At 43.1% G+C, this 14502-nt stretch overlaps 1 protein-coding gene across 1 annotated transcript in view; it reads right to left on the reverse strand.

The window, feature by feature from the left end:
- Window positions 1-81: 81 nt before the first annotated feature.
- Window positions 82-14502, reverse strand: part of PYGL (glycogen phosphorylase L) — a 38366-nt gene continuing 23945 nt past the window's right edge. The window contains exons 8-20 of the mRNA XM_079769895.1: window positions 10537-10680; window positions 10208-10300; window positions 9137-9283; window positions 8409-8572; window positions 7839-7953; window positions 7161-7262; window positions 6891-7038; window positions 6699-6757; window positions 6427-6568; window positions 4556-4763; window positions 3513-3647; window positions 3019-3085; window positions 82-402 (exon numbers count right to left, since the gene is read on the reverse strand). Coding sequence (XP_079626021.1) covers window positions 226-402; window positions 3019-3085; window positions 3513-3647; window positions 4556-4763; window positions 6427-6568; window positions 6699-6757; window positions 6891-7038; window positions 7161-7262; window positions 7839-7953; window positions 8409-8572; window positions 9137-9283; window positions 10208-10300; window positions 10537-10680 — 1701 coding nt within the window. The 3' untranslated portion in view covers window positions 82-225. The remainder of the gene's footprint in view (window positions 403-3018; window positions 3086-3512; window positions 3648-4555; window positions 4764-6426; window positions 6569-6698; window positions 6758-6890; window positions 7039-7160; window positions 7263-7838; window positions 7954-8408; window positions 8573-9136; window positions 9284-10207; window positions 10301-10536; window positions 10681-14502) is intronic.

Raw genomic sequence — 14502 nt, forward strand, 5'->3', positions numbered from 1 at the left:
AATGCTACTCAATTTGTTATAAAATAATACCTTTTGACACTCAGGTAGCTCTGGAAATTCATACTTTATTTTTAGCTCGAATACAGTTATACACTTTCCCCGCCCAATCCCCAGAGATACTTAACTGGATTGTTAGCTAACAAAACAAAACAAAATCAAAGAATGTTGCAAAAAGGTTCAAGTCCAATAAGAAACTATTTTTTTTTTTTAGGGACATTTTACAACTTACTTTCCATTGGCCTTGTACACCCCATTGCTAGATTCATTGGATAGGGAAATCTTTAGATCTGAAGGCTCCATGTTCCAGATGTCCTTGGCGTATTCCTTAATTGTTCGGTCACTGGAGAATTTCCCCGAGGCAGCTATATTTTTGAGTACCATCGCGTTCCAGGCCTTTGGATTCTGTAAACAACACAGATATATATATGGCCCAGGGCCTGACTGCCCATCCAGCTTTAGGACAAACATCAGGCAAAGCATATCGAAGCGCATTTCATGGAGAAAACGATAGGAGTAAATTGTAGTGAATTATAAATACACGTTTCACAGTTGAGAGCTAAATAGAGCAGACTGAGCTTTTCTCCTATTTAGAGTACATATTTCTCTTAAGAATGAAAAATATGTATTTTTCATTTTCAGGGAAACCAGGATATAAATTACCTAATTGATAATTTTTGTTATAGTTACGATGTTTTGGCATGGAAATCATATTTCCCATGCTTTGTTTCAAATGAAGATACCTTCCTTTAAACTACGGATGAAAGGAAGGGACACTAATATTCACTATCTGCTAGAAACCAAGTCAAGAGATTTAACCTGTGGCTCACAAAGTCTGGAAAACACTATGCTAGAATGCGAATGATCCACTGAGAGACTTTATTGACCTACTTTTCTTGTGTTTTTCCTGAAGGTAGATGTCCCAGTAGGTTTATACTGAATCCCGTTGGATTCAGTATAAAACATGATTAATTCAGGTTTTATCCTTAATAAAATATGCAACATCCAAATCTCATACTTTTTATACAAATGAGAATATAAGAAAGTAATTATTTAATAACCTTATGATTTTGTAAAGAACTCTAAGAGTTCATTGTAAATGACCAGAATGTTATTTAAAACCAATAGCAATGCATTATAAGCATTAAAAAATCGAAAACTACCATCAGTCCTTAAGGTACTGCAGAAAAGAGTCTGAAATTAGTTTGTTCAGACTCTGGAAACTTACTAAAATAAAAGAATAAAAGCCTCATCTCTTCACTTTCTTTGTATTGTTGAGGCTTAGAAAACAAACTCACATGGATGGGAAGTCTCGTCATTAAGCCTCAACAATACAGTTATTGTTAAGAGCAAAAACTGCAATTTGCACTAATGAACAAGAAAGACTGACCCAAATACTTGGCTTCTAGATGAGCATCCTTTGGATGGGGGCCATCATTTTAACAGAAGAGACCCATTGTGCAAGTCTGACATTCACGTTTGTGCTTGCCCTTGGCCAGATTTTCCTTTCTTGTTCTGTTCTATTTTTCTTTCTTTCCCCCCTGCAGCCTTTCTACATACAAGCATGGGTTGCAATCAAGAGGAAAGAGGGAGCGGTGGCCATTTTCCTTTCTCTGTCTTTGAGGCTGCTCTCTCCAGTGTTCAGGAAGCGGGGAGTAGGCCCCTAAGCTTAATTCAAGTACTGCCCCTCCTTGCTTATGGCCATTAACTGGAAATTACTCTGGTCTGTACACGTTTGGGGGACTGGATAGGACTCTACCAGGAGCTAAGGGCTGTGAAGCAGCATGAGCCTTGAATGAGCCTACTTTAAAACCCAGTGGGATACCCGGGGACGACTGTAGGAACCACCCTGTTACCTGCTTTGGGAAAGGAATGGAAAGAAACGTTAGTGAAATAGGTGTCTGTTGGAAGTAGTTACTGATGAATACAAAGGGCAGGAGGTGGTGATTTTATGGCTCTTCACTCGTCTGCTGTACAATGGTTTTCAAGTTGGAGGGCAAAAAGAAAGACTATGGGGCAGGGCAACCGGAAGGTTCAAGGACATCGACCCCAAGAGACCCATCCTGGAGTCTTGGCAGAGAGCCAGCCTCTCTAGGTATCTGTTCCTCTGTGGTGTCTGCAATTCACTGAAAGTCTATTGTATCAGAGATGATGAACCTTTCCTTGTATCTACTAATGCACCCAGAGGGCTGGGCTGCTTGATAAAGATGTGCATGGCTCTGGCCTCTCCTTTCCTTCCTTTCTCCTCCCCCTACCTGCCTTTTTTTTTTTTTTTTAAGTATAGTCTTTCTTGTTCCTCTTCTTTCTTAAAAAAAACACACATCAAACATGAAACCCTCCTTCTATACATTTATATTCTATTCTAATCATATAGCCCCACTCCATGGGTAGTCCAGGAGAGGTACTTATTTTGCAATTTTCAAAGAAAAGGGGGTGTCAGTCTTTATCCCAATAAACTAAGGCTCAGCATTTGAGTCATTTAAGCAGATTTTTCAAATACTGATGGTGATCCCACCTACTACTGGGTCAGGGAGACTGGCATCTGTACTTTAACAAGCTGCGTTGGTGATTCTGATGTGCACTAAACAGGTAAGAAGAAGGTGGCTTTGTCTGTGCTGGGGCCACTGTGCCAGTGCCCAGCACAGTGCCTGCCATGGGAAGGCCCCGATGCCTCGTTGTTGAACAAGTGAGTGGGTAAAAGGAGTATTCAATTTGGCTTTATACCTTTAGTTTCCAGGACACGCCTGCTACATGGTGGGTGCTCAATAAATATCAAATTATTTGTGATTTTTTTTTACTTGGACATTAAAACATTTACAACTGCTATGGAAATGTCGAGTCAACCTCTGCTGCCTAAACTTGGGAAAAGCTGAGTTTTGATCTGAACAACCTAGAAGTTGTCTTACTTCCATTTTTTGATTGGTTAGTGGGGCCCTGTTATTTAGACTTAATAAAAAGAAACAGATTTTAAATTAGCCATAGTAAGCTGGTTTACTTTATACATCTCAGCTGTGTACTCACCATGTACAGCTGGCTGACTTTTTCTTGACACTTGACATACGCTTCATAGTCTGCAAACACTTTAAACCTGTGTTGTTTTGTGTGATTGAGAGGAAAAATCAAAACAACAAAAAGCTTAATTTGTGTTAAGATTCCATTTAAAATTCACTTTAGTTTCATGGCCACTTTACTAAACTCACATTTCTATTCACAAGAACTTTAAACAGCCCTCAACCTTTCTATGGTCCTCCCCAGAGGAAAGAATGTCATCATACGATGCATCTGAAAGCTGTGTCCACCAGTGGAAGAAGAAAAAGAATACCAGATTTGTGGGTCTTATCTTTAAAGCTTCCTAGCAATGCCAGTGGAGAATCTTTAATTTTTCTTTCCAAGCCTAGGTTAGCTTGTCAGATCACAGATCTATGCTAATCTACATAGTTGGGTTGTAGTTGGTTTATGATGTTCTTGCTCCCTTTTCACGGCTGAAATAACATCACCTTCTTGGGGGAACTCACCTGTCATGATAAAATAGCATGTTGATTACATCTTTGAAGAGGTCAGGCTGCTTGGGAGAATAGAAGCCATTGTCAATTTGATCAATGGCTAGCTTCAGCTCTGGAAGTGCCTCATAATATTCTTTTGCCTTGTATCTGTGGGGTGGGGGTGTGGTAAGAAGAAGGTTCTGTTAGTGTTTGTGATTAGCAACACATTAGACACCACATTAGCTGTGAAAAATGCATTCAGAAATACTAAATTTTATAGAAGTCATTATAAAGTTCAATATGGATATCAATAATAATTGACTAGATCCTGACATTTCTCTCCCCTCAACCCCATACACACACTTAAAGTTGATTAATTCCTTGTAAATGAAGACATTGACAGTAGATTAAAAAAAAAAAATCCTAGTCCCAGAGCAATAGTCTAGTCTGGTAAAAGACAGTAAGATTCATTTCAAAGCAGACTTTATGGCTCTGAACAAGCATTATGTTAAGTTAACCAGTTGCTTTTGGACCCACAGATCCCCAAATTTGTTGCTACTGAGTTAAATTTACTTCCCAGGGTCAGGAAGTATACCCGACAATCCCCAAATGTTGTGATCCCTGTAGTTCCTTTGGGCAGCACTCTTTATTTATTTTTACCCAGGTTAATAAATCTAGTTAATAAACCTATCCATATACTAAGAGAAACTATTCCTGGGTGCTTCTGTACACCCATACCTATCCTCTCCCACATTTTAGTCCATCTGTTTGCAATCTTAAAGGAGCAATCTTAAATCATAGGCAAAAACTTCAACTAAAAACTGGTTCATCTTTTGATCAAGGTAAAAATCACGGGATGCAGAGAAGTGACCAGCTCATCAGGCCCGCTCTGCAATGGCTGATACCAAAGAGCAACAACCCCATGCACCTGGGCCCAAGCTCCTTTAAGTTTCACTTGCTGAGTTTCATTAGACTAATCCATGGCCAGGAGGCTCCTCTGACTCTTGGGAGATGTCTGCTGCCACATTTCCTGTGACTCAGCCTGAGTGGGATACCTGGGTGGGCTGTTCTCTCACCCTTTCTTGTCCAAAGCAGCTACATCATCTATTCTCATGCCAAAGATGAACAGGTTCTCTTCCCCGGCTTCCTCTGCCATTTCCACGTTGGCCCCATCCATGGTCCCGATGGTCAGGGCCCCATTCAGCATGAACTTCATATTGCCTGTCCCTGAGGCCTCAGTGCCTGCGGTGGAAATCTGCTCCGACAGATCTGTGGCTGGGATCACTGCAAGCAAGACAGGCATGTTAAAATGAGTGATTCTGACTCTCTAGATCTGCTTCTATTTCATCTAAGAATTTATGTAGCTGGCCTGATTTGATCACTAAAGTAGTACATGTCATCAAGATAAACATTCAAATGGTGAAAGACAGATCTCACTCTTCCCCAGGGATCAGGCAACCACTTGTGTCCTTTTTTTCTTCTTTTTCTTTTATTGATTTCAAGAGGAAGGGGGAGGGAGAGAGAGACCGAAACATCAACGATGAGAGAGAATCATTGATTGGCTGTCTCTTGCACGCCCCACACTGGGGACAGAGCCCGCAACCCGGGCATATGCCTTGAACGGCAATCAAACTGTAACCTCCTGGTTCATAGGGATGCCAAAGTCGCCAGCTGGGCCACTTTTGTCCATTTTTTATGTGCTATCTTGGTGGTTATGGCCACAGTGCTAAATAACTATATGCTTATCCTCCTCTTCCTTGGTCTATAAACTTCAAACAGCATCTATTGACTCTCTGCTATAAAAGTTGACCCATTTCTCTTCTCCCTTCCAAATTTTGTCATGGTTTTATTTTTATGTCATCTTCTTTATAATTTTAACGAATACACTGAAACTTCTCTTTCTAGATCCTTAAAATTCAGCGTCTCTTCTGACCCTTGTTTTGCAATCGGAGGAAACAGGATTGTTTGTATTCCTTCCACTTCTCCTCACCCTTCTTCCACTTCCACTGCAAGGAAATGAGCCACATGCAACTGAGGTGTGTCTAGGGCCAGACACCAAGCCTCTGAGCTTCCAGCCCGATTTACACACAAATTAGTGTAGCCTGCAGTCCTCCCGCCCCCTTCTCTCTACAAAGGTCGGGACCGACTCTCTGCTTTAGTTCCAGAGCTTATTTGTGGATTAGGTATATGTTCATTTGCATCCCTAGGAACCTGGCTCTTTTTCCTTCGTGCAGATAGTTCTTAAACAGTAACAGCAGAGGACCCACAAACACCTCAAAAAGAAAAAGATCCCTTTTCAATGCAGGAAACAGGTCAATACACAGTTGGCATTTGAATGTGGATGGCGCTTTGTGGGCATGTGATGCAAATAGCAAAGGTCCCAGTGGCAGAGAAAGGGATGTTGGCTTCTGGCCAGTCTGACTGTCCCCACATGGGAACTCAACGCTTGATCTCGGAGGGCCCATCTGAGGCACATCTAAGCCTCGTGCTCTGGCAGCCTGACGTCTGTCCTCATTCCCTGTTGCCACGTGAACAAACGAAGTGACCAGAGGATTATCTGGGGGCCGGGGAGTTGGTATCCTATTGCAAAACTGGGGCTGGGAACCGAACACCTTCTCTTTCTTTAGTAGAGCACAGTCTGCACTTTACCAACACCCCAGGGCTACTTCCTCTAGCCCCCAGCTCTGACTAGCAGGGAGGAAAATGCACTTGCAAATGTATACTGTGATACTGTGAAATGTACCCTGTGATATTGACTCTGGGGACAGCAATCTCATTGTCAGTTGGGTCATCTTAAAAGCTCTTAGCTTAGGCTCTTACTCTGCCCGGTGACACCTTCTATCCCCAGCTCCTGGCTCCCTGAGCTCAGCTGCCCCATTTTTCCATATCTTGTCACCTCTTCCTAGAATTTGCCCTGGCCTCACATGGTTTGCAATGAGGGCCCTACCTTTTTCAGCAAGAGACACTCTGTAGTTCTCCAAGAAGATGACTTTCAACTTGTTTCCAACCATGGGGTCATTGTTCACCACATCTGCCACGGAAGTGATGAGCTTTATGATCATTTTGGCCATGTGATATCCCGGGGCAGCCTTGGAGAAGAATGTGGAACACACTGACAGAATGCAGCCACGAGGAAGTGGAGAAATGGCAAGAGATCAGAGCCCCCCACCCCCCCCCCCCCCGTCCCCACCCCATCCCCAGTGAACAAAATCAACTTACTTTGCCACCAATGATAACTGTTCTGGGCACGAACAACTTCTTAGGGTCTTTCTTAATGCCTGGAGAAGATGGAGAAGTGGATGGAGCACGGGATGGTTGACGGCCGGGGTGGCGGGGCCTGCACGGGGTGCTGCTTCTGCCCCCCCCCCCCCCCCCCCCCCGGGGCACCGGGTGGCTGCAGGGCCGACTCACGGTTGTACATGGTGATCACGTGCAGGCAGTTCAGGAGCTGCCGCTTGTACTCGTGGATCCTCTTCACGTGCACGTCAAACATGGAGGCTGGGTTGATCTTCACTCTGTACTCCTTCTCCAGGAACTGAGAAAACTTCAGCTTGTTCTCCTGTTGAGACAGGGCACGGGCAGGAGTCCTTTTGACGGGGAAGCATCAGGTGGCCCCTCTTTAAAAACTGGAGCATAAACCCCCAAAGCAAGTGCCGGGCAAGAACCCACACCGAGTCTCACCTGCTTCACGTTGGAAATTTCGCGGAGGAAGACGTCGTCCCCCAGGAAGCTGTGCAGCTTCGTCAGCTGGCTCAGGTCTTTCACGTAGTCTTCCCCGATTTTCTTTCAGTTTAAAGGAAGAGGTGGCTTTAATCAGGGATGCCAATCAGGCCCAAATGAGCAGCTTCTGTCCCTGAGCTACCACAGGACAGCTCACCTACCACACAAGACGCAGAATGGCTTCACTCAGAGAAGAGGCTGAACTGCTGTGTGGGAAGGACACTTAGCAGGTATCTTAGATGTAGTTTCAGGGGTATTGTGTTAAAAACAGGAAATCTACCTAGAGGCTGACAAAGGACCCAGGTTCCACTAGTTATTTATATGACCTTTGTTACCCTCTTTTTCTAAATAGAGTTACCAACTTCCATCTGTGTGTCATATGAATACTGTTAGCCAGGACCAGGTACAGAATTGGTAGGGGCCCTTGATCAAAATTGAGACTTCCAAGATGACTGCACCAGAGAATTAAGACAAGCACAGAGCCTCATGGGACTGCACAGGCCACGTGCTGATGAAGCCGGCCCTGTTACAGATTGTACTTGCAAATTGTAAGTGCACTCATGCCTCTTGCATTCCAGTTGGATTTTCCTCCCTTCTTCCCTCCCTCCTTTCTTCTCCCTCTCAGCACTTCCCAGTTACCTCTGCAATTAACTCTGCAAGCCCCGGGTTGCAGAGTAAGAGCCAGCGCCTTGGAGTGATCCCATTGGTTTTATTCTGAAACTTGTCTGGTTCTAGCTCACTGAAGTCCTTGAACCTGGAAACAGAAGAGACACACCACTGAATCTGGCTGAAACAGCAGGGTCCTGCATGCAGGATGAAGTTCAGAGTTCTATTCAAAGAGTCAAGTGTTGGCTTAGAAAGATTAAATAAAGGTGGAGGGAGGAGCTAAGGACATCTATGGGTGTCATTCTAAATAAAAATCCATTTGTGATTCAAAATAATTACAAGGAAAATTCCAAATCTAATCACCTCCATATTATTTTCTGGCACCAACATTTAACCAGACTTTTCAACAGAGTAATTTTAGTTTTGGTCTCCTACACCTAGAATTAGGATGGTTCATAGAGGAAGGGCCTTTTCTTAAGAAAAAAATACTTTTAAACATTTTGTTGGGGTCTTTCCTCCTCTCCAAAGCAGCACTGAGTTTGCTCGCACGGTTCCGTTAATGGAACAGCAGCGTCAGACCCACCGCCCTGGGAAGAAGCTCACACTTGGGTCTTCACGATGTCTGAGTGGATTTTAGCCACGCCGTTCACAGCATGGGAGCCCACAATGCAGAGGTGGGCCATGTTGATCCTCTTGCCTCCTTCCTCTTCTATCAGAGACATCCTTCTCAGACGGTCAACATCTTTAGGAAACAAGGCTGCGATTCTCTAGCCAAAGGGAGAGAAAGGCCTCACTGGTCACTCAGGTTTAAAGCGATGTTGAGATAACATTGTTCACTTTCCAACCAAAATTTTTGACGGAGTGAATATAAAACTTCACTCCCACAGAGAGGGGCTGGTTAGCCTTCGGGAGATGCCATCCCTCTATTTTAGTATTTTCAAGAAGATGTCTTTAACAGAGTCCCACCCAGACTTGGATACTTAAAAATATATATACATATATTTTTATTGATTTCAGAGAGGAAGGGAGATGGAAAGAGAGATAGAAACATCAATGATGAGAGAGAATCATTGATCAGCCGACTCCTGCACACCCCTCACTGGGGATCGAGGCCACAGCCTGGGCATAGGCCCTTGACCGGAATTGAACCCAGAACCCTTCAGTCCACAGGCCAACCCTCCATCCACTGAGCCAAACCCGCTAGGGCTTGGATACTTTTGATGTATCAATGATTGAAAGACGTTTAGGTCTGAAGTTTGGAAAGAGGGAACACCGTAGCCACCCCAAACCTCTCAAGATCTCATTGTCATGACACTCTCAAAATGACTTACATCTAAATGCTTCTGATTGATCTCATAAATGATTTGCAAGTGTCGAGGAAGCAGCTTCTCCACCAGCTCTACAGGCCAGCGCTCCAGGGCTTCTGGGAGCACCGTGTGGTTGGTGTACGCGAAGGTCTTCCGGGTGATCTCCCAGGCCTGCGGGAAAGGGAGGGCTTAGCGGCTTTCCTCTGCAAGGAAGGCTGCCCTGCCTGTCACACCCCATCACACAGCAAACACCTCCTCAATCCCCGCCCATTTATAACAGGGCAATTCATTTGTAAGAGGACAATTCCATCTGCTTGTGCAGAGTTACAGTCTTGATTCCACTAGGTTCCTGAATGGTCCAGAGAGTGGGAATATGTTTTTGGGGTACCACAGGGCAGCTAGTTCTAAAATGGACTGATAAAACATAAGACAGCATGTTAATGAATCTTCTCTACTATTCTACTGTCTTTATTTATTTTTAAAAACATTGATTTTTAAAAAAATATATATTTTTATTGATTTCAGAGAGGGAGATAGAGATAGAAACATCAATGATGAGAGAGAATCATCAATCGACTATCTCCTGCACACCCCCTACTGGGGATTGAGCTGCAACCCAGGCATGTGCCCTTGACTGGAATCAAACCCGGGACCCTTCAGTCTGCAGGCCAATGCTCTATCCACTGGGCCAAACTAGCTAGGGCTGTCTTTATTTATTAAATAAACAACATTTGAAGAACAAAAACTTAAGTAATGTTGCGAGATGGTATAAAATATGTTTAAAATATTGACTTCCAAAGCAATGGGACACTTTCAATGAGCTGTATCCTGGGGTTAGAGAGTTTAATTTAAAACCCTTTTAGACACAAAAATGGTAAGTTCCATTAGGAATGTGCTCATTCAATTTCTCAGTCTAACTCCCTGTGAAGTAGTAAAGATGGAGAAATGTCAGCACCAGAGTGAAGTTTACCTCTAATTAGTGACGTCAGCAACAGTAACTTATTTTTAAAAAAATCACAAAAGGAGCTTTTCGCAAAATCCCCTAACCACAGATATTTTGGTTATTGAAGGAAAAAGAAGCCAAACTATCCAGACCTTGGACCAGGGCAATTTTTCAATATCCACAAAAATCCTCATCAGCTCAGGGATGGCGAGTGCAGGGTGAGTGTCATTCAGCTGGATCGCAACCTGTGGGGAGGAAGACATCAACGTGAAGGCAACGGATGGCCCAGGTCTGGCTTCCTTGACTTCATCCCTGCTGGGCAAAGGCCAAATGAAATGCCAGCCTTCCCTGGAATGCTTTAGCACGCATTACCTACTCAACTGTTTTAGCACTGAAACAGAGGCGTAAATCTGATAGGAAGTCCTCGTCCCCTCAGAGGTCCCCCCCCCCCCCACCCCGGGTTCACAGACTGAATACTTGCCTGGTCTGGAAAGGCATCAAACGCAGTTCCGGCACCGTCCTCGGAGCCAAACTTGGAGGCTTTGAAGCGCCGGATGACATCTTGCAAGGTAGCGGCCACCACAAAGTACTCCTGCTTCAATCTGAGCTCCTTCCCTTCAAAAAACTTCAAGCCAGAGAGATGAGTGAGCGGCTCACAGTGTTAGGTGTGGCCAAAACTTGATTGGTGTCTCTGCGCAGAGAACTTTAAGGCTAAAGCCCATTGGACATCGGGTGGAAGATGGCTGGTGGGACACCAAGCACTAGCCTTTGCTCTTTCCTGAAACTCCATTGAAATGCCAGTAAGAGGATGTCTCAAAGGCTGCTGATAAAGAATGAAGGGAATGGGAGAGAAGCCGACAGCAACAAGTTTTTAGAAGCTGAAAACGGGTGAGTGATAACTGAGCCAGTAGACCTAACAAGGCTGAATCCTGACTGGGTATCGGAAAAGAGCCAAAGAGCAACTCAGTTTACACACCGAAGCCCCCAAAGGCGCAGGAAACAATAGCACTGGGTCTCCTTAGGAAGTAAGGGTGAAAATGGGGTAAAAGGTTAGTTGAGAGCCTGTCTAAGAAGCAGGAGCCTCAGACCTCATCCCAGTTCCCTCAGCTGAGCAGTTTCATTCCTCAACTGAAGCAGAAGCTATTGGTGTTTCTGTGGAGATGGTCAAAGAGGGTCTCTGGACAGGAGGGCAGCAGGCATAGGTGAAGGCGGGGTACCACCCCCTACTGAAAATGCGAAGAAGGGGGTCCAAGGAAAGTTTATGTACTGAATGTTGAGACTCTCAGTCTTCTCCTCGCAACCAAATTTCAGACCACAGGCAGTCAATGTTAGTTCTACCAGGAAAGAGTCTTCTCTAGGGAATCTGACCAGCCAAGAGGGAGTACAGACACTGACAGGAGGTGCTCCCCAGGAAATGGCCCCACCAGATGACAACAGAGTGGAGCCCAAATAGACAAACCCCACCCAAGTGTACAGAGCTACCCCAAAGCTTGTGGGTACCCTTCCCTTAAACTTTTTTTTAAAAATATATTTTATTGATTTTATACAGAGAGGAAGAGAGAGGGATAGAGAGTTAGAAACATCAATGAGAGAGAAACATCGATCAGCCGCCTCCTGCACACCCCCTACTAGGTATGTGCCCGCAACTAAGGCACATGCCCTTGACCGGAATCGAACCTGGGACCCTTGAGTCCACAGGCCGATGCTCTAGCCACTGAGCCAAACCGGTTAGGGCCCTTCCCTTAAACTTTAATGGGCAGCTAAGAATCATTAGATATCTAAGAAAACTTTGTAAAAGAATGATAGAGGTTAAAATAAACAAGCAAAAGCCAACTCAGAGGACACAGAGATTAGAAAAAAGAATATTGTAAGAATACTATCAATATCCTCAGATTAGAAAAGATAGTGTATTCAAGAAATAAAATTAAGATGCTTCAAGAAAATATCTAGAGGAAAAAAGATTACTTGGAACTTAAAACATGATAGTCAAAATAAAAAACAATAAAAGGATTGGAAGAGAGTTGTGATCACCCAGAAAATTGAGCAAGAAGACAAAGAAATGATAAATAGAAGAAAAAGGTAAGAAAACTAAAGAACTAGTTGAGGATGTTCAATCGTTCCAGACCATTTCTTGGAGAACTGCAGTGCTCCATGGGTGAAAATAGACTCACACCAAGCAACCCTCCCCAGATCTAGTACAGCTGGAAGTAGGTGGTTGAGGAAAGGAGAGGTTGAGAGAAGGCGGAGTAGGGTGAGTTTATATATAAATATACAGTATATGGAAACTACAAGCTTCAAAGGAAAAAAGCATGATTCAAACAAAAGATCAAGAACCAGAATTGCATCAACTGTCATTTCAGAATTAAAGAAAAAGAAAAAAGAATCAGAATTGTACTGTACTTCCCAGCAATACCTAAAACTAGAAGACAACATCCACAAAAAATCTGAGTGTTCTACATCCAGGCAAACTGTCGATGTGAGGGCAGGAGAAGACACTCTCCGATATGCAAGGTCTCAAAAAAATTGGACCTTACACCCATCCTTTCCCAGGAAGCCTTGGAGCACGTGTACTCCCAAAACAAGGTAGAAACAAACAAAGAAAAAGAAAGACATGAACACAAATGACCCCGGAAACTCAATGAGCACAAGACGCCTCAGAATAACAGGGAAAGAAGACCCTGTCAACCAGACGAGATCCAGAGGAGGCTTTTCAAAAAGACCGAGTTAACAGAATACCTCCTGTGTCTGAATGTATCCAGAGGGCATTTCTACAACTGAGGGACAGTGAAGGGTAAATTAAGGATAAGTACTCAGAAACCCAAGCAAACAAACAATGACTATTAACTCCAAGAAAAACAAAAACATTTTAAGGGAAGAAAAAATAATCATTATGTGATGACACCCATAGGCATAGACAGATCAGCATCCTGAAGCCTTCACATGGTCATAATAATTTCAACACTGATTAAGGAGCCAGTGAAAATTACTATGTAATTATGTGGAGAGAACGGGGTAGGAGACGTGTGTGTGTGTGGTGAGGTGGGAGTGTATGGGAGGGAGTGAGCTATATTCTCATGTTCAGTTTCACAATTGTGAAATGGGCAAACCAAGAAGAAACAACAGCTTGTTATTAGAAATATGGAGGTAAGAATCCAGGAAAGTAATTAGAAGCAAGGGATGTAGTTGCGTCTGGGAAGTGGGAAATGGGAGACTATGTTTTTATATAAGCCTCACAGAATGTTTTTCTCTTTACTATGTGCATGTATAACTTTGACAAAAAAATTAAAAGCCAAATTAAAAAATTAAAAGTTATTAATAGGAAACTGGATTGATATCACCAATAAGAATTTTTAGGTGGAATTTGGAATTAAAAAAAATTTTTAGTACTCTTTTATACTGCTAACATTTTATTTTCTAATGGCATGTATAAATCCATCCAAAATGAATTTAAACCTTTCTTGAGTTAGGGAATTTTTAATATCCTAGAAATAAAATGATTAAACATAATCGCTGACCTCAAGAAGTTCAAACTAGTGGGGAAAAAGAGATGTGTAAACAATGCTTTAAATCAAATGTGATGATTAAAAAATTAATGTTATATTTCATTATATACACAGTACTTTGGGAACCTGGGTACTCAGGTAATTTTTTTATCTGAGCCCAGAAAGATGAGTTGGATTTGTCAGATGAGCACAGAGGGCCAGAGTAATCATTGCAGGCAGAGGCAGCCTGGGAAAGGCATTCAGGTGAGAAGAACAGGCAGGGCAAACTGTCCTGCACATCTGAGACCTCATTGCTGGGGCAGGATCATGGAGAACTCAAGGCTGTATTAATGAAGACCTTTGAGAGCACATCTAAGATTCTGTACTTCTCTTAGGTGATCAGAAGCCTTTAAAGATCTTTAAGCAAGAAAGAAATATCTAACTTGTTGCAGAGGGAGGACAGATTCTTGGGAAGAATCTTGTCTGGACTAGGGTATTGGCCAAGTTGGGGAGAAGAAATGAGTTTGTTCTTGTAATTACAGTACAAAAATGATTTATTACTTGTACTTAAAACAAGCATAACCTGGAGCATACCTTTTACTCAATGAATTTAGTCAACTTTGCACCTCATACTTAGTATATGCTGTCCATTGCTGTAGATGATTATTTCTAAGTAAAGTTAAGTTTGGTCCTTACTAAAGACAGGAGGATGAAGTTTAGGTCCCTTCCAGTGAACCAATCAGGATAACCCCAGGCTTGGAAGGAGTCTTACTTTAATTGACCGTGAACTAGAACAACCTTTTGCTTTTGGGTCGGAGATTTCTCTGGAATGTACAGAAGTCACAGTGTTTTTCCCAAAGGAAAAAAATAACATACACCGTTAAGTTCCTGAAAAATGCTGCAGCAAACTTAATCCTCCTTAGAGACTGTGGTTTAACACCAAGTGGACATCTGGCCTTAAGGAT

Source organism: Cnephaeus nilssonii, assembly GCF_951640355.1.
Source record: "Cnephaeus nilssonii genome assembly, chromosome: 4".
In the NCBI taxonomy this organism is placed as follows: Eukaryota; Metazoa; Chordata; class Mammalia; order Chiroptera; family Vespertilionidae; genus Cnephaeus; species Cnephaeus nilssonii.